Source organism: Cariama cristata, unplaced genomic scaffold, assembly GCF_000690535.1.
Source record: "Cariama cristata isolate BGI_N322 unplaced genomic scaffold, ASM69053v1 scaffold14308, whole genome shotgun sequence".
Classification (NCBI taxonomy): domain Eukaryota; kingdom Metazoa; phylum Chordata; class Aves; order Cariamiformes; family Cariamidae; genus Cariama; species Cariama cristata.
In genome coordinates this window covers 31,740-51,574 of record NW_009631766.1, presented here as the reverse complement: position 1 = coordinate 51,574, position 19,835 = coordinate 31,740, and the positions used below count along the sequence as shown (strand labels likewise).

The 19,835-nt window shown below is 40.1% G+C and overlaps 1 protein-coding gene across 1 annotated transcript in view; it reads right to left on the bottom strand.

The window, feature by feature from the left end:
* The window catches only part of BICD1 (bicaudal D homolog 1 (Drosophila)), a 49,370-nt gene extending 31,078 nt beyond the window's left edge, over nt 1–18,292 (bottom strand). The window contains exons 1-3 of the mRNA XM_009706113.1: nt 18,169–18,292; nt 14,211–14,648; nt 7,258–8,352 (exon numbers count right to left, since the gene is read on the bottom strand). Coding sequence (XP_009704415.1) covers nt 7,258–8,352; nt 14,211–14,648; nt 18,169–18,288 — 1,653 coding nt within the window. The 5' untranslated portion in view covers nt 18,289–18,292. The remainder of the gene's footprint in view (nt 1–7,257; nt 8,353–14,210; nt 14,649–18,168) is intronic.
* Between the last annotated feature and the right edge of the window lie 1,543 nt (nt 18,293–19,835).

Genomic DNA, 19,835 nt, shown 5'->3' with positions numbered 1-19,835 from the left:
CCATTAAATTTCTTTAATTTACTGTCCTACTGCTTTTAATAGTTACATTTGTCTGATTTTTGCAAGAGTTGAACTTTCTGCTTTACCTATGAAGTTTAGTATTGTTTTGAAGTTATTCAAAATACATGGTTTTATAGAGGCTTTATACCTACTGCTCATATGAGACATTCAAAATTGTTACCATTGAATGAGATGAAGAAAAAAATGTTTCCTTTTACATTTACTCAGAGGGGTGTATGGTTGTTTTTTCACTTCATTTAGTGCATAATAAGTTGCAGCATTTCATACAGGCAATCAATTTCCCCTGTTGATCTTGTGGGTTCTTGAGCCATCACCAGGGGAGAGAAGTGTAGAAGAACATTAGATTAAAGCAACCAGTAAGGGGATGTGAGAAAAGATGGTAATGGCCAAACAGTTGGAAACCTATTTTAAACTCAGTTTTCTGAAACTCAATACATTTCCCACTAACAATATCTGTTAACAAAAGGACATGTTAGCATCTCCTAGTAAAATACAACTCTATTCATTTGTGTCTGGGGAAATAGCACAGTTAGAAATGGCAACATTAAAATAATTCTTTTTTTTTTTAAATTGTACACTCACCAATAACCTTTTCTCTACTTTCACACTAGTTTACATTGAGAGAAGAGATTTTTAAATATCACAAGTAACTACCTGTCATTTTAAATAGACAGGTTTTTCCATGCCAAATCTGAAATCAACAATACATGTTAAAAAAAACCAGTCATTTAGGGATATATTCAAATAAATGAAGCTTTTCTTAACCTTGCTGACATATGCTTTGGTATACTGTAGGATGGTAGACACCATCCTATGCCTTGGCAGGTTAAAGCAGAATTTGTCAGCTTTCTATCTGTTTTCAGCCATGAGCAAAAATGTACACTCATAAATTAACATGAAGAAGATGGATTAACTATGTTTAATAAAACTACTTTTTTGAAGGGAAATCTAGGAAATAGTGCATCAGAGGACTAATTCCTATTTAACAGATATGATTAAATCAGATTTATTTAGAATTTACATTAAGAATTAGGTCACTGATGAGGCAGAAGTGATTTACGAGAGCACAGATAGACTCTATAGCTCAAACTGAGTTCTGCTTTTCCCCCAAGGCAGGAAATCAGATGTCTTTGCTTTGTAAGAGAAATATAGTCCCATGTCCCTTAACCTATCATAGCTCATCTTCGAATACAGAATTCATGTAAAGATTTTCCTTCATTTAGGAATGATAATGAGTTAAAGGTATGAGCTACCTAATGCTAGACTTTTTTAAAAAAGTGTTAAATTATTTCAGCAGTGGGATTACACATTCCAATAAAACCCAGTGATTTACACATCACTGAAACTGTGCACGATGATCAGACAGATCATTCTGATCCCTACGTTTTAGTCTGGATGTCCGGGTAAATTAAATAGACATGTAACACTACAGGATGAAAAATAACACAGAAATATAATTTACTTGGTGAATAAAGGTAACAGAGGAAGGATTGTGACAAACCTTCAAGTCTTTTTTTCCCTTCCCATTAGAGCTTCCCATAAAACAACATATAGAAAATGAAGCATAAACTGCAAAACCTATTGGAAGTACCTGGTGGCTCTCCATGCACCATCCAGGCTTTTGAACACTCCCCTTGCAGGCAGTTGAGGGTCTCCCTTCTGAAAGTCTCCTAAGTGAAGAACGAATGGGCACAAGTGCTTTACTAGAGAAGCAAATAAGACTAACAAAAACGTGTTTTTAACAAGAGAAAGAAGCAGGAAGCAGGTTGGGGAAGCTCCTGTTGGAAACCTGCAGCCAGGGTAAGCAGAGCAGCGGTATATCACCTTAGTGTGAGGCACAGCATGCTCGAGAGCTCTTTGTAAGAGCCGGTGGGCACTGGATGGTGCAGATGCTCAGGCTACCCCTAGCTCACCGGTTTGGGACCTGAATGCTGACTGAAGCCAATTGCTGTCAGACTCCTTGGCTCAGAGGTTGCCATTTTACAATGCAGCTAAGTCAATCTGTATTGGCTAGCTGCCACCAAAAGAATAATTACCCAGCCCTTCCCCATCCCTACCCTTTGCACACCTGGTGGTTTTCTTCTATGCTTACTGTGAGACAGTTTGGGGAGCTTGAAGAAGCAGAAAACTCGCCTGAAGCACCCTGAAGACAGCATGTGTAATGGGGAGCGGGGCTTAGGGGAGAAGGGGAACTTGGGCTCCATCTTTTAGAGGTACCTATGTGTCTGGTCACCTCAGCTGTACTGTTAGACTGTGCCAAGAGTAACAGGGACAAAATGAACTGAAGCTATAGCTTCATGTCACTCTTCCTCCAGCACCAGCTCTAGTCTAAATTATTTCTATTTGTTCCTCCTCTCAGCCAATCACCAAAATTGTACCCATTAAGCCATACATGTGTGGTCGTGCCTGAAACCAGTTTTGTGGTATAATCTAGATTGGAGAGCTCTGAAAGGAAGGACTGGGCAAATAAAAGTCTGCATCTCCAAGCAGTGGGTGCCAGAAGGAAGCAGATGCCCAGGACCCGGCTTTGTTTTTAACAGCTCTTTCTGAAGCATTTGGTTTTAAGCTGTGGTTAACCACAAAATTGTGTCAGAGAAATCAGAGAACTTTGCTCCACATAAAAATGTAACCTCTGATCAATGCACACGGAAATGAGGAGCACAAGAAAAAAGATGAAAATGCAGAAAAATGTGTGAATACTCTTCAGTGAAGTAAATAATGCAATAAGACAGGAGAGGGGCTAATGACACTCCTATCAGACTAGTCATGCCGACGAACTGGGCAAACGAACTACACGTCCACGCAGCAAGCCGCCTGGAGACATGGGATTAATGGCTCGCAGCGCATATAACATTTGCTGTGCAGAAGTCGTCACTTGGAGCTGAATAGCAAGGCCGGGAGGGAGCAGAGAGCTCCGACACCTAGACTCCTGCAGAGTGTGAAACACTAGCAAGGAAAAGAGAGCTGGGGCACGCAGAGCTCAGCTCCCTTGTCCCCAAAACCCAGACACGGAGCTGCACAGGCTGAGGTGAGCAAACACCCAAGCCCCAGAACCCCAGGCACTGCCAGAACCAACAACATCCTTTTATTCTTCCTCCTTATCCTTACAGAAGAGATGTTTGCCCAAATCCAGCTGCCAAAAGGTGGCCACATTAATCCTGAAATCCATGAACAAATCTCATTCCCTCTATATATTCACATTCTAAGACAACTTTGTATCCCATTTACTTTAAATTAGCAGTGTGAGAAACAGATCAAGTGAAAAATAATGTTGCTGAAAAAATATTAAGTCCTACAGTGGCAAGTACTTTACTTTTTCACACAAGAAAGCAGAACACTAGCCTGTTATTTTAGTGCAGAAAACGTATGTGGTACTGGATCTTTCCACCCAGCCTCACTTTCCCAGCCGAAATTCTACTGTACACTGTCTATATCATATCAGGGCATTTGTTATAGATAAGGCATCATACATCTGTGGTTATCAAGTGATTTTTTTCTGAAGGACTTTTATTGGTATCTCAGTTATGTGAGCTGGAGGCACCATAGTTACTGCCAATGCAGATGTGAAGGTCTTGCTGATTCAACTCCTTCCCATCAAACTATTTACCTATGAGAACAACCGATCATTTTTTAATCAGAAGTTCAGGATATTAAACTGCCCTCATAGGCAGTTTTGCTTTCTGTATGTTATTAGAAATCAAAATCAAAACTGTTATTGAACTGGTCCTAAAAGTTACTGTGTCATTAATTTGATATTACTTTAGAATTTATGGTACTTGTTAATGCTAATGCTACTTGGGTTTGCCCACAAAACTGGTGCTGACACAGTAATTACGGCTATGAATAAATGGATACATAAATCAAGACAAGGTAAGCAAGCAAGCTAGCAAGATATACATGCCTTGCTATCTTGAGCAATTGATTTAATAATCCATTTTCCTGGGCTCAGGTTTGCAGCTTCTTAGAGCAAATCTTGCTCTCTTTTTTTGTGTAGTCTGTTTGCAGCCCAGCCTAACACTAAAATGCTTATTTGAAAAATGTTACTAAAGAAAATACAGCTAGAATAAAAAAAAATATCATCAGATATTGCCAAATACTTTAAACTAGGCAACAGCTACTCAGGTTCAAACAGAAATATATTGTATGCTGCTAAAGATTTAAAAGGTGTAGCTGCACTGCTGGAGTGCCCTGTCCACTGCAGCAGGAGGGGACAGAAAGAGAGACACCATCAGGGCTGTCCTGCCGTCGGGTAAGTCACTGTGAAGAAAATTGGAAATAATTCAAGTGAGGAGGCAGAAACTCCATTTGCTCTTTTTCTCTTCCAATGAACCATTTGCCCCTGTGCACCTAACACTATGTCAGAGCACTGAGACCAAGCGTATTGCCAGGAAAACTGTACCATTCTGGGTTTAATCTGATGTTGCAATGCTTCTGGCGGCCAGTAGATGGCACCCGTGCTTCCCCGGTCACGGGTGTCCTTTCACTACTTAAGTACAGCCCAAACCACCAGACCCGGGGGCCTGCTGCTGCTCTTCCCCTCTGGATCTGAACAGTGAGATGCTCTAGGAAGGCCAGGTCTTGCCATTCTTACAGTGTATTTGATTGTGCCTATCTTGCTTTCCCATATTACTCCAACCAAAAAAGCTTCACCTAAAGTGTCACTGGAGTGCTAACAAATACAGGTGTTTTGTAATGATTTAGCTACAAAGCACGATGAGATGAGATGTGATGAGATGTGGCCCCTCTGGAGGCTGAGGATGGGCCAGGGCATCCAGCCCCCCACCAGCTGCAGGCTTCCCTCTCAAAGGGGTCTCCCGCAGCTCTCCCCTGCTACCTTGGGCACCAGCAGAGTCCTACCGTACTACGTATGGGATGAAAAGACCTAGTTTCCTATTAATGTCAGCTTCATTAGTGATCAGGGAAGGTCTTTAAAAAAAATAATTAAGATTCTAGCTCTTGTGCTTCTGGAACAAATGGAAAAAACTGAACCAGATGTCCTCTGTAAGCTCATCTAAACTGAAACTCAAGAGGGAAAAATATCCCCAGCCTATTGCTGCTTAAAAATTTCCCCTTCAAAATAATAAGAACTCAAGGGGATGAATCTTGACTCCTGTTTTTTGAACATGAGATGTGCTTTGGGCACTGGGATATACCCATCACTTGAGGCTGGCAGCGCTGCTAGTGCATAACAAAACTCACTCTCCCCCCCAACTTTAAATTTCTCCTTCCCTTTTATATCATTATATCTTTTCACTTGAAAGTTTGAGGATGTTGATATTTGGTTTGCATGAACAGTATTACAAGATTCTATATCCAGTTGTACAGTTACCAATATCTATGCTGCTATCCAATAAATAAAAGTTTAGTTAATAGCACCTCCTTTCTCAGTAAATCTATCTTTCCCATTTCAGTGAGCATGCTTCAGGATGACGCTTCATTTCTGACAGCAATAAAAGAGCAAGACTGAGCTAGATTCTCTGGTGGTATGAAAACGTAAATGATAGCTCTATGCTAATGGAAAAAATCTTTAATTTGGAATCTAAACCCATATACTTCAATTACATCTTAATTACATTTTAATTACATGGAAAATCCACATATAATTGCTCAGAGCTATTATTGCTTAGCTAGAGATGGTATTTAATTACCTGAAATTAATATTTAACATGTGTTGGGGGGGAGGGGAAATGCTATAAAATACTCTGTGTATATTGAAATATTGCTGCAATTTAAAAATCCCCAGTACTCTAGAAATGCAGTTACAGATCCAACAATCAATTAAACTTGAAACTGTAACTTCAGACTACTTGACTGTTGGGAATTTTAACACTAAAATGCTATCCCTGTCATCAGTTAACAGTATCTCAAGCTGTTAACCAGGATTCATGACCCCATGTGGTGATCACTGCACTGTTTTTAGATGAGAAAAATCCCAGGCAATCTGGAACGATGACTCTGCCACTGGAGCCTCTTGCATTCAGATTTAATTCTGGGCATAAGGAGATGCACTGAAGTAAATAAAATTATTTGCATGCTTAAATTTAACTTTTTTAACTGTTTGCAGACCTGGAATCTAATGGATACAAAGGGCTCAGGATGGTATACGATGCCAAAAAAACCTGACAGTACTCTTGAAAAACACACCATTACATGGTCCTCTTTTGGCATTTGATATAAAATGCAGCAATTCTCAGCTTATTTGCATTGGTGAAACATAAAAAAAAAAGTGGTTTGATGGGTTTTTTTAAGTTGTGAAAATTTTCAAAATAATAATTTGAAATTTTTTATTCTCTTAAAATATAACTTTATAATGAATCCTTTTCAAAACAAAAAATTGCAGTTACTATTTCAGTCAGCTTTATCATGTAGTAATGTTGTCCTTTTTCTTAAAAAAAAGAAAACTGATTTTATTTCTTAAAGGATTAAAAACGTGACAATGGCAGGAGAAATTATTTCTGACTAAAAAGAAAAATCATTAAAAAAATTTCCAACCACCCATAGAGAAAATAACTCAGCATTTCACCTGGTGTCTGATTAAAGAAATGCCCAGCTTCTATACAGTCCAGAGCCCCTGGTCACACTCTTGCGCCTGCCATTATCTTCCTGAGGCACACTTTAGCTTTTGTGGCATTTATTTTTAATCCTCCTTAAATTTGGGGGGGGGGGGGGGGGGGCGGGTCATTTTACAGCCTGTGGAGTATTACCAAGAAGAACGCAATGGGTTGTTTGCACCATCTGCTCCACTAAATCCCACCAGTGGGGCCACCTGCAGCTGCTGAGGTGCTGGCCCAGGTGGTCTCCCCTACACTTGCCCTCCCCACTGCTCCAGCAGTACCTGCCCTGGCAAGGGGTCATCACATCCCTGAGAGCCCCTCCATGCACATTCTGTTTTGCTTTCCTATGTTAACAATCCTATAATTTTGCAATAATACTAGCAACATGCCCACAGTTGGTGGGTAGCTGATCCCTCCCTGCCCCTCTGCTTTTCTTTTGCTCCACAGGCAAGGCTCTTCTGCCTGTGCTTTTGGTGAATGGTGGGTGCTGAGAAAAGCAGAGCTAAAGAGCTTAAAGAAGAGGCAAGGAGCAAGGGAAGAAAGGTCTGCCTTTGCCATTATTGAATGAGAGGCTAAATAACCTGTGAGTAAAATCTCTCTTCTGAAATACTCCTGGGAAAGCTTGTAAGTGACCTGTATAAATAACAGACATTCCTAACTGACTGCTGTATTAGCATCTTACCTGCTTGTTGGCTTTCAGCACTGCTCTCAGGGTTGCGATCTGCTCCCGCTTTGTACTCAGGAGTGATTTCAGTTTCAGTATCTCTTCCATTAAGGCCTCCTTGTCTTTATCGATCATGGGTGCCAGCTCCCGAGCTGCAGCACGCTGGCGTGACAGCTGCAGCGACCGATCGACAGCCTTCTGCAAGTGCTTGATTTGGTCCCTTATTATGGCATTGAGGTTGTAGATGTTCATCGGCTCTTTGCGAATATCACTAGTATCAGAGACAGGGGATGAAGGAGGGGCTGTGATGACGGGAGAAATGCTAGGTGTTTTTGTCGGGCTCTGTTCCTTGCCAGGTTCCGTGGCCTCTTTTGTCACCTGCTCGGTCGGGGTCCTGGCTTCTACGGGTGATGCCACCCCCCTTCTGGCAAGCCGCGGGGAAAGGAGACCTCGAGGGTCGTCTGGTCCTTTCAGGCTTCCACTGCGGGTGACTCTGCTTTGCCTGTAATAGTCCAACATGACCCTGTTTGGTGTCTCATTGTTGCACAGGCAGACATGATGGTAGAGCTGAGCCAGTTCCTCACTAAATGTCACCAGCTCGTCCTGGGCGGTGTTGAGGGTATTATGGTTTTCATTTGCTATGCTTGTCATCCTTTGCAATTCCTTTTCTATGTGGATCATTTTTTCCTGGCTTTCCTTGGTTGACTTCTCAAGGCTTGTCACCTGCTCGTCATATGTCTGGATTCTGCTCTCGTACTTGGCCTTCTCTTCAGTGTAGTTTTCCACATACTTATTATATTTCTCCTTTAAGGCTTTGATTTCTGCTTTAAGGTCTATCACCTCAGTAACAGCTACTTTGTATTTACATTCTAGGATCTCCAAGCCATTGATGTCCACTTCATAGTCATGTGCTTCCTCACTGGGGTCTCGGCCCTTCTCACAGTCAAGCTCAGCTTTCAGCTCCTTGCTGCTTTGCAGTCCCCTCATGGCATTGACGTGCTCCGTGAGCCTGTGGACTCGCTCATGTTGCTCGGTCAGGGCTCCCTTGGTATGCTCCAGCTGCGTTTGGGACTCCTGCAGGTTGGCCAGGAGAATGGCCTTCTCTCTCTCCACCTGCAACAGAGTCAAAGTAAGAAACCCAGGATCTTGTCCTACTCATGCTGAACACCAAACTCTGCAATCATATTCATCTCTTCCATTCCCCAACTCTGCATACAAAACTTGAGGGCTTCCAAGACATTTTAGCCATATATACCTAAGCCATAAAATTAAGTCAGAGAGATGTGTGTAACTCTCAGAGGATTATGAAGTCCTAGCCTCTGATACAATCTGAAATATCACTAGGTCATGATTTTACACACTGGCCACCTAAGAATTACTTAGTGCCCAAGCAATAAGTGCCTAGTCAGCTGCAGTGATGATACGGGATTTATTACAACATATGTTCCCAGAACATATGAACTGCATCACTGTCAACTATAAGCCATTTCACTGGTACATACACATTTCTCAATGGAATTTGAATTTACACTTCCTATGTATAGCTCTACCAATGCTTCACAATATTTATTTATATCTTTGGACTGTTGCAAACTTTCATTAAAGCTTGATTACTGAACGCAAATACAGTAAACAAATGGCTGTATACACTTCTACAGATTAGATTAAATAACCCACTGTATGGGAATGTAAGCCATATCAGGAGACTGAGTACATGCAACTCCCAGGACTCCCCATCACCAACACTTAACTGCAAGCAAAATCCAACCCTTTAAGGACAAGGCAGAAAAAGTGGGATTTGTGATATAACTAACAAACTAGATGAGATGGTTCTCATCTAGTAAGTTCCTTTCTAAGTATCCACAGAGAAATGTGGATGTTGAACAGCAGAAGAGGTCATGGAGGACTCTAGAAGTTTTAATGCACAGCATCTTAAAGCAAGTGAACAAGACAAATTTTGATCTGCTCAGGTATTTGCTACTCATGATAACACCCCTGAAAGACTCACATTTCACATTTTAAGTGTAATGCTCCAACTTTTTTTTCTGTGCCTTTGTCCTGTTTTGAGTTGTGAACTGGAAAGTAGAAGGCGGCACTTCTTGCTTTCATGGCTTTTGCAACAGGACCCTGAGCCTACCAAGTTTACTGCTCGCTCTTTCCCACAGTTGCAGTATCTCAGCCCTGTGTTTACACATGCAGTGAAAGTGGCATCCTCCACATTCCCTTCGCGAGTGGCTGAATTACTAATTCTTAGCATGCAAAGCTTTCAGTTCTGAAAAACCCTTAAAAAATCCCAACACCCACAACTTTCCTTCCCTATCAGTATCCTGCCAGGTAGTATATGGAAGAGAGTCAAATCAGCCATCATGACTCTTACTGAAGGAAAAGAAAAGCCTTTTAGAGACTGAGAGGGTATTAATGCCATCTCACAAATTGTTCTGAACAGTGCTTCAGACTCCTGTTTTCTCATAACAAGGCTTTTGAGCAGTGGCTGCTACTCAGAAGTATTAAGGCACTAAAGCATATGGTGATTCCCCTGGTTTTACAGACAGGCTTTCAAAACACAGCCACTATTAGAGCCTGCAATCAATTGCAGGTAGAAACTGTAAGAATAAAAATAAAAACCATGTTAAAAAAATCTTTAAAAATCGGCCTAGTTTTCTCATGTACAGGGGACTGAGAGCTTAAGAATTAATAAAACAGGGCCAAACCTCATCGTTATTTTATAATCAGGAAGAGTCTGTCTCCTTAGGCTCCATTTTAGGCACCACATAGTCTGCACAGAAGAGGACAGCCAAGTACCACGAGTATATTGGTACCTTGCTCCATTGGACATTGCTCCCTCCCATTGCTGCCTCAGTCTGCCTGCCATCTCCATCGCTGCTCACCCCCCACGTCAGCCCACTCTTCTTGAGAAAATCCAAAATAGGGCAACCTTCCCCTTTGCCAAGAACATCTTCTTAAACGGTGACTACTTTCCACAGATCTCTTGGTCAGACCTGTCCTGGGAAGCCTCAGAGATTGACCCAGGAGAATCCTTCTCACTAGCTTTCCTCTGTTTTTTCCATCAACCAGTCTGCCCCAGGTCTGCTCTCTTGACAAATTTGCAGCTGAACTCTAGTTGTTACCACCTGGCATAGCAGGCTTAGGTGTTAATTACATTACCCTTATCAGATAATGAAGGTATTTATTCCTCCAGGCTGGTAAGGTGAGCTACACATGTGCATGAAAAAACTCTGAGTTTTGGTTAATTTAAAGTACTATCTCACCTTATGGTGAGAAGTCATATAGGTAATAAAGGTCCATACATTATACACCAAAGGCAGCTGGCTTTTTAAGGTGTATGGGTCCACTGTGGGTGTGTTCATGCCAAAGTAGGCAATTAACTGTAGATTGCATTAGTGTAAAAATAAATAAAGAGCTTACAGCCAGAGAGCCTTTCCTTTGAGAAAACAACTCGGTGTTAAAGCAGCACAGTGTTTCCGTGTCTGCTTAAATTAATCAGAATTGATCTTGCCAGATTATTGATCTCAGCTGTCATACTCTATCATGAAGGAAAACTATAACAGAGCTAATTGGGAACTTTATGATAATTTATCTTCTGAACTACGTGTTCTGGAAACAAATACTTCTTTCAAATAGAAAGGATTCATTCCATAGAAAACAAGGAAATTTTAAAACCCATGTACAAACTTGTCAGTAGGTAAAATGAAATACATAGATCTACAAAATTTTACTGATTCTCGTCCAGTAATTATGGATTAAGCTAATCCACTTCTGTTTAAAGTTATAAATACATGCTTCTACTTCCAAGGGAAAAAACCCCAAAGCTCCAACTCAGCCTCGAGTACACCTTCTGCATGTTAATGACTCTGCTGTTTCCAAGTATGGTAATTATATTTCTTGTTCCAGACTATACTATACTCTTATTTCCACCCACAGCAAACTTTTCAGAATTGCAGTTATTTTTCAGTCCAGTTGGTGGGGGGCGGGGGGGGGGGTGACATTGAAATTATTAGCTGTAGTAAGAATTTTTATTATCTTAAAATGAAAATAAAAGCAACTGAAAAGTAGCTGTACATATTTTGCGATGTATCCTTCCCTTCAAAGATTTCAGTTTGAGGAAATTTCCTTCCCAATTTGCTCTACAGTTTGCAGTTATGGAAACCAACTTTACCATAGGTATTTATCCCTTTTTTTTTTTTTTAAGTAACATCAGAATATCAGCGAACAATTCCTAGTGGAGGCTGGAACAAGCAGGAAAATGCAGCTCAACAACCCTGAATGTCAGCTGTATCGTCAGAGAGTACCAGGCAACTGGAGAAAAGTGTCAGACACTGGGCTGCATGACTTTTTTTCTTCCTTCTTTTTTTAAGAGAACTTAATCTAAGTTTTCCAAATATGGTGTTGGCCTCAGCAATAAGGGAAGGCATCACAATGGAAGGAAAAGAGGAGTCCTAAGTTTTAAAGATGAGGTAAAGAATTCTTTCCACTGGACAGCAAACATGAAGGAAGAGCAGAAAGCCTTGAGCTTTTCTGAGAAAATCTCAGAATAAAAGAATTTTCAGCAAGACATTTGTTATTTAGCGGATTTAAAAGATAGAAAGGGAAGAGTTACAATTAAATCTCTCCTAGGGGCCAGCACAGATCACAGAGCAGCAGCATCCTAAAGCTGCAGAATATCTGCATATCTGTCATAACTGTTTTAGTGAAGACTGCTTTCTGAGATCAAGGAGTGAAAAAAATTTGCCACGCACCTACAAAATGACAAATCTGAAGTTTGCTTCTCTCAAAAAAGGAGTCTGCTGTCCTACAGGCATAAAAATAGTTCCTAAGAGCGGGTCAGTTCCTTCAGCAACTCTGTCATAGTATGGCCTCTTCAGAGAAAACAAGAGGAACATATACCAAATACTGAGATATTGCTGAATGAACTCCACATGGCAAAGACACTTTAGAGGAGAAAAAAATCCAGTTTTGCTGAAGAATTACCTTTTGTCAGCTTGAATCAAATTTAATCTCCTGTCTACTATGAGGAACATTTTTGGAGGTATTTTTTCGTATTTAATTTGTGTGACACAACATAAGCTGATGCAACTCAACAGAGAAGATGATAGCTTTATAAAAAGTACATGTTACCGTTTTGCAGTAAGCCTTTTCAATATCTAAAAAAAAAAAATAAAATCAGGTTTCCAGCTAGGTCTAGTCTTTCTTTTTAAACCATAAACCTTTTAACAGGATTAGATTGCTGAGGAATGGTGGCAACTATTTGTATGAGGGTGCTGGGACCCAGTACTGAAAAATGTCGTGACTGAAAAATGGTTATATTTATTTTCTAGGGTCCTAAGTTTGCAGTTAGTGGCTGTCAAGAGACTGCCTCTTTGTTTAAGAGGTGTAAAATAAATACATTTTTAAGTCAGAGGTGATAAAAACATCTGCAGTATCTTTCAAGTAGAAGTTTGCTGATTCATCAAGCTCAATATTTAATTTAATGAAATCAAGAAAAAACATACCCAAAACAATTTTTTTTCATATCCAAGCAGCTTTCAGTCCAAATTTATATTGCATAAACTTCATTGTAAATTATGGTTGAAAATGCTTATGCTGTATTTTAAAATGTGAACATTTAAAAGCATTACTTCTGAGGCTGTGTTTTTTTAATTTTTAACATTATATTTTTGAATGAAGCGCTGCATATAATATAAATGTGCATATATTATATACATAAATGTGTACATACATATGCATATTTTTACATATACACAAAACACACACACTGTTTACATTTTAGTACTGGAAAATTTTGACAAAATTTTTCACTTAAAATTCTAAATTTCAAGCTTTCCCACTTGAATTATGTATGTCTTGCATCAAAGTTATTTGTGCAAAGCACTAGATGTCATCAGTGTTTGCCATGTCACAGCTCAGGTCAAAACTTTGAGTTTGGCAATGAAGTAAATAAAACAATTAACTCTTCAGCAAGTATAGGACAGACCATGTAGGGATTTATTGTTCTCTAGCAAGCACTGAAAATTGGGTTTGCTCTACTTCACCTCCAAATTGCCTGTTACATTTTATGCAGTAAAGGATTTACATTTACTATCTATAGAAGAGGCACTTTTTGGAAGCCTGCAGCTAGAAAATGCTGGATGTTTCCTTGATGGTGCCAAAACCTTTCAAGCTCTTGTGGCAGAGAAGATGTTCAACAGCTCTGGCAGCAGGACCCTTTCTCCGTGTGGCACTGTACCCCTTCTAAGGTGATGTCAGCATCGGGGCTGGCAGCTTCAGTTTTTGTCTGGCTTGCATCCCAGCCTCCTATTCTGGGGACGCCTGGGCTGGGACTGGATGAATAGAGAAGTAATGCTCACTGTATGGTCCCCAAGGCACCCCCTGCAGCCTGCGCATCCGCTGGGACTGCCAGTGCAGACAAGGGCTCTCTGTGACATCCCACACGCCACATGCTCTCCAAGTGCATGGTTGTTAAGAGGAGCGCTCCTCTCCTTTTGTTCTCTCTTGACGGTATGCCAACTCTTGTTCAAACTGAATTTAATGGCAAAAACTCCCTCTGACTTGCAAGGGAGCATAATCAAGTCTGTCTGTATTTTAGTGGGGTTTTTTCCAGATAGCTTTGGTCATACTGAAGAGTACTTTATTCCACTTGCAATTTTAGGGACATTTCCCATTATCAAAGCAGGAAAAAAATAATCTAACCATCTGCAACCGCAGCAACTAGGTCCCTTTCTCCTCTTTATACTAAACATCTGCTCAGATCACACTGACTTTTTGCAGACAGATACTCTGTTTACTAGGGATATTTCTAGCAAAACCTGGATATGAAGAAACACCAAAGCAGAAGTCTGAGAACAGGACATACGTGGTCAAGAACGTCACTGGGGGAAATCATTGCAAAAGTTGGCACTAGGGTCCGTGGGATGTGTGCCTAAACACTTCAGGACATTAAATTCAGCTCTTACCTGCATGAGTTGCTGCTTCAGTTTCTGTATTTCTGATATGTTGAGCTCACTGAAGAGGTCAGAGACAGGGTGCAGAGATTCTCCTTTCCTACCCGTGGGAGTTCGGTAGTCACCGTTGAGTTTCACAAGAGGTCCATGGACATGTCCGTTCATTTTGTCATCATTGTTGGGCTCGCCCCCATCCTCTGCAAACTTCAATCCATCTACTGATATATTAATGTGGTTATTATACATACTATCATTGAGGTTGATATACTGGGAGAGTTCCTTCCTCAGGTTGTTCTTTTGCTCTCTTTCATTTTTTAAAGTTTCCAGAGCTTCCTCCAGCTGATGCTCAGCAATCTCCTTCAGCCGGATGGCATCTTCTAGCTGACTATTAAGCAACACTGTCTCCTCCTCAAATCGTTTAATCTCATGCTTTAAGCCTTCATATTCAACCTGGATTAGACAAGACAAAGAACATTCATAATACTAAAACTTGAGTCATGAAAACCTGCCATTTATCAGCCTTATTGAAATAGGTGTTACAGAAACTATGGTTTGAAATATCAGACATTGCCTGCAGCTGCAAAGAACTGGCTGCACAGAAAATGCAAGTGGAGCTCGCTCTGTTAAATACTCCACTGTTTGCTTTTTCAGCATGTGAGAATCAAGAAATATAACACCTTTTTCTGAGTAACTTATAAGGATAAACAATGTATTTAATGGAAAGAAGACAGTTTAGTAGCAGATGTCCTGGTAACCATAGATATATTATGAATTGCCATAAACAATGTTGGTATATCAAGGTACATATAAATCTCAAGTTAATATAGTCTGATTTATTAATTGCAAGTATTCTGAAGATACTCATATCTTCATATCTTCTTTAGATATGAAGACTTCATATCTAAATTCTTACTAGATGTAAAGTCGCTCAGGCAAAGATACTTTCAAGTATATTGATGTCTTAGTAGTTTTCAAAAATATGGATGGAAGGTACAAAAATGGTAGAAGAGCCTCAACTGTCTTCTCTGTGTTATACAAGAGTCTCTATTATTCAAGAAGCATTTAATTAAAAAAATTAAACAGCAAACTATTCACACAATCAGTTTAAACTCTAAGATGCCCCAATTCATTAGAGATTTTTAAACTACTGGAAAAATGTAGTAAACAGCTCATTCAGCCACCTAGTCCTTGAACTGCCTGTAGGGATGCCATTCTGGAGCACTCAGCAACCTGTTGCTCTGACAGCGCTGCCTGAAGTGTGTCCCACCAAGCTGGTGCATCCTGGCCAGGCTTGGAGGGACTCACTGGTCTTTCTCCTTCTCAGAGGGCAAGCTCCTTGCCTCACACCGAGGTGCAGTATTTTATCAAGTTATTTATGGGCATTATGGGCTGAGGAAAACCTTCTTTAAAGGCAGCTCCCACGTTTATGCAGTCCTCTCTATTGCACCTAACAAGCAGCAAAGCCTAGGAAAAGCCAAACTAGCTTGAAACCAGTTGCTCAGCAATATCTAGACTGTGCAGCAGATCCGCACTGCAGAACACCTTCCCTCACCGACCCTCCTCATCTTCCTTTTCACTGTTGGAAAATCCCACAGCAGTGAAAAGGAAGAGCTTTGTTTGTAAAGGTCCATATCCGTGCTTGACCAATTCTCCTGGTAAAAATGATTACTTTTGATTTTTTAATTTAATTCTAATCATGTTACTCATCTACCTTTTAATTTCTAAATGAAACAAAAAATCAGATATCAGGTGAAATAATTTAATAGCTTGGTGAAAAAGAAATACTAAATTTTCATGCTTCCATAAAAAAAATCTTTTTGCAGTTGAGGCTTTTATAATTCAAATGCATTACTATCTGCAATTTTAAGGCAGTGTCTAGAATATTTTTTATATGACACATATAGATATTTAAACAAATTATAATAAGGTTCTGGTGAAAACAGAAATGTCCACCATTTCTATTGGAGTAGAATATTTATCAACCTGTCAAAAGTCTTGTACTTATAAACCTTTGGAAAGGCAAACTTAAAAGCCAAAGTACTAATCTTCAGACCCAGAAAATGGAAACATATCAAACAACAAAGAAAGTTCCAAAGTCAACTGGGAATTCTTAAGTAGAAAAGGAAAATCCATGAGATTTTCAAATTTACATTTAGGAACTTGATACCTTTTCTGACTGGAGGGACAGGTCCATCTGAAAGATTATGAAATCCAATCAAGTAGCTATGTTTGTAACTTAAGGACACAGAGGAAAAAAAAAACCCTCCTAATCCTTTTTCAATTTTAAATACATATGAAAACCAGAGGTCTACATTATCTATACAGTTACCATCTCATAGATTCTTCCTTACAAAAGCTATAAAAAAACCCCAACCCAGATAATGACAGTTTAGCACTAAGACTTATAACATATGGTTTTGTAAGTTAAAGTATTAAAGCATAAAATGAGCTTGAAATTTTACTTTGTAGATCAAAGTTATTTTAGGAATCACAAATGCATGGATATGTGATGCAAAATGACTGACTTTTAAAGCCATTCGAAATGTGGCACTGCTTTTTCTCTCCAAAGGCTGCTGTCATTCAGTTTCATTAAGAATGAAATATTATGGCAAATATGAACACTTGCAAACAGATTTTCTTGTCCATAAAGGGGTCTTTAATTTCCTGCTAGTGTGAAAATGCCTCTTATGAGGTTGATGAGGAAAAAATCCATGCCTCAAAGGGGGAATTTGCTGGCTTGGTAAATAACTCTGACACAAAGATGATCTGCCACAAATTCAGTTTCAGGAGTGTGAAAGTCTAGGTATCTTCATAAATAAGGAAACAATGTACCTGTTTCTATTACCTGCATATTCCCTGTAGTGCGGCTCTGTTGTTTTAAATGTTTCAATTGCATTTGTGCTAGAGCGGTAAAATAGCAGTTAAAGATAGCTGAAATAGTACTGCATATTCCTGCAGGAACAAGGCAGCTTTGTTATCAGGCTGCCATTAGAAACTGTGACAGTCTTGGGTGTTTGATAAAAGCCCTAACTGAACCAGGCAGTAGGTCAGGACATAAAGCAGGGGCTGCAACGCAGTGCTGTTACCATCTGCTAGCAGTTAAGGAAATGGTGTTACGGAGTGCAATGTTACACTGGTCTGGATAGTGCCTAAAAGGCAGAAAGTGTTACATCATCCAACTTGGATACTTCAATATTGATCACGGCAAGTTAATTCTTCTGATGTGGGAACAAATCTCTTTTGTTCAATTTAAAGGATAAATGTGTTCCTGATTGCTTCCTCAGCAGTATATATATCCAGCAGCAAAGGAAGCTGTGCTTGTGTAAGGGGGAGAGAACAGACCCCATGACTGCTTACATCTGAATGCAATGGGGCTATTGTTTATGGTGGTGCATTCTGCACTGCAGTGAGAATTACAGTGTGTTGGTTTGCCATCAAATTGCTGTAATAAGGAAAACAAGACAAACTAGGAATATCTGACATCACTTATTTTTGAAGCTTGCTAAACTTGTGGGTTAGCATGGCTGAGAAGAGAGCAACACTGGTACAGGAGCAGAAAAAAAAATAGGAGAATGGGGGGAAGATCATTTCCTCTTTTCTCCAGAAGAGGAAAGGACATGCAGGAAACCAACGGAGAGGAAATGAAGGGCTGAACTCTGCCACTGGGCACTGATTTCAACATGCAGGGAGGGAAGACAGGAGAAGCAGGAAACGAAAAGATGCAATTCTATCTATTTTAATAACTCCTCTGCTATTACAAATTCCTGCAATGAAATATTCCACCAGGGCCTCCCCATGTGTCAAAAATGGTCAATAACACTGTTTTAGAATAAGTGTTCAGCAAAAACCCAACTGAAAAAAAAAACATACAAAGAAACTTCTAACAAAGCACTCTGCAGGATCACACTATGGAAACTGGAGAAAATGTTGTCATTTTTCAGCATAGAGCCTTGAATGTTACGATGCTTACTTGATTCTGTTTCAGTGTGGACACCAGTTTCTGCAAGGTGATGTTTTCTTCTTCAAGCTCAGTGTAGTCCTGTAGGAGTCTTGCCTCTCGAAACTTGTACTCTCGAATTTCATCTTTCATTCGTATCCTCTGCAGCTCCACCATTTCGTTATTCTGATGAGAGAAAATGCAAATATGTTACCATTCACGCACAGCCACTTTACTGATGAACACTGCCTTTAGAAAAGGCCAAACAAAAAGTTAATCCTCAAATAGAAATGATTTAACAGTGCAAATCAAAACAGCATCACCTTTTAATCTGAGGCCAAGCCGTAATTTCAGGTGTGTGCTGGCAATGCAGAAATGAGACCATCTGATAAGTAAGCTTGATTAAAACAATTTCAAGATTAGGTGCTTATTGAAACAGAAAACCTGGCAAGGCTTTATCATCTCATTAGTTTTATTGCTCTATGATACAGTTGGATTTAAATAAAATTACCACCTGTTTTCCACTGAAGGATGCTTTCTACATTCACACAGAAAAGCAATGAGTAATGGTATCTGTTCTGTAAAGACATCTGTTACTGAGCAAGGTACACTCACATGTTTGTATCTGCAGGCATTAGAGGCACACAGGTAAGTGCCGGGGGACCTGCCAGGCAGACGGCTGTAAAGATCTCGTCAAAAACCTGACAAATGCATTGCTGTGCTGAGCAGGATTACACCCAGCAGTCTGAGAACACACAAGGTCACCACTTTGTTTTTCCCATTAGCATATACAGTTCCCAGACAGCCTTATGAGAGGTCACCTTATGATCAATTTCACCAAAAATTGCTTCCATCATATTCCAGTTTTAACTGAGTTTGACATCAAGGGTCAGGTTATTCTGGATAGACTCTGCTGGCTTAACCCTGATGTAAAATACACTACAGAAAGATAGAGTTAACACACAGCTGGAGGAGAATGGTGACAGATACAGTCAGTAGGAGCGACCTCCCTCTCTGCTTTGAAGAGAAGCTTGTATTTGCCTGATTAATAGGAACAGGCGTAATCGGTCACACTTTCTCCTTGCCTGCAGGAGGAAGCCGAGCATTGCCACAGCAGCTGGTGGAGGGAAGTGCTGCTGCGACCTTAATGATGGGGCAGAGCCCCTCGCTGCTAGGGTGTCAGAAAGAGCACACCTGGGAAGCAGTAATGGGTTTCTGTAAGATTCCAGTGTGGAGGGAGGGCAACCACTGGCCTGATAGCTACCTGAAAAAAGTCAAAAGATTAAGAAATCATTACAGCAGAAATTGTAGTCAGGGAGCTCTAAACAGATCAGTCCATACAACTCACCCTCTGGTATGTAAAAGATAAAACCCCAGTTCTGAACTGAGAATAAACAGAAATTTGCTTGGCACCTATGTTAAATAAACAATTATAAACCCCTGGAAAATAACATTGCAAAGCATGAAAAAAATATGTTGATGCAAGAGTTACAAAAGCACTTTTTAAAATGAAGCCTTTTTGTTAAAGAAATAAAAGCCATCACCCTCCTCCTGGCAGCTAATTGTGAAGAAATAAAGAAGGTACCTAAGTTCTAAACTGAACGCAACTGAAAAGATCCCTGGTGGCAGAAGAGTCATAGAGCACTAGATAAAAGTAACACTCTGCAAATATTCCTGCATCCATCACCACCTAATGAACC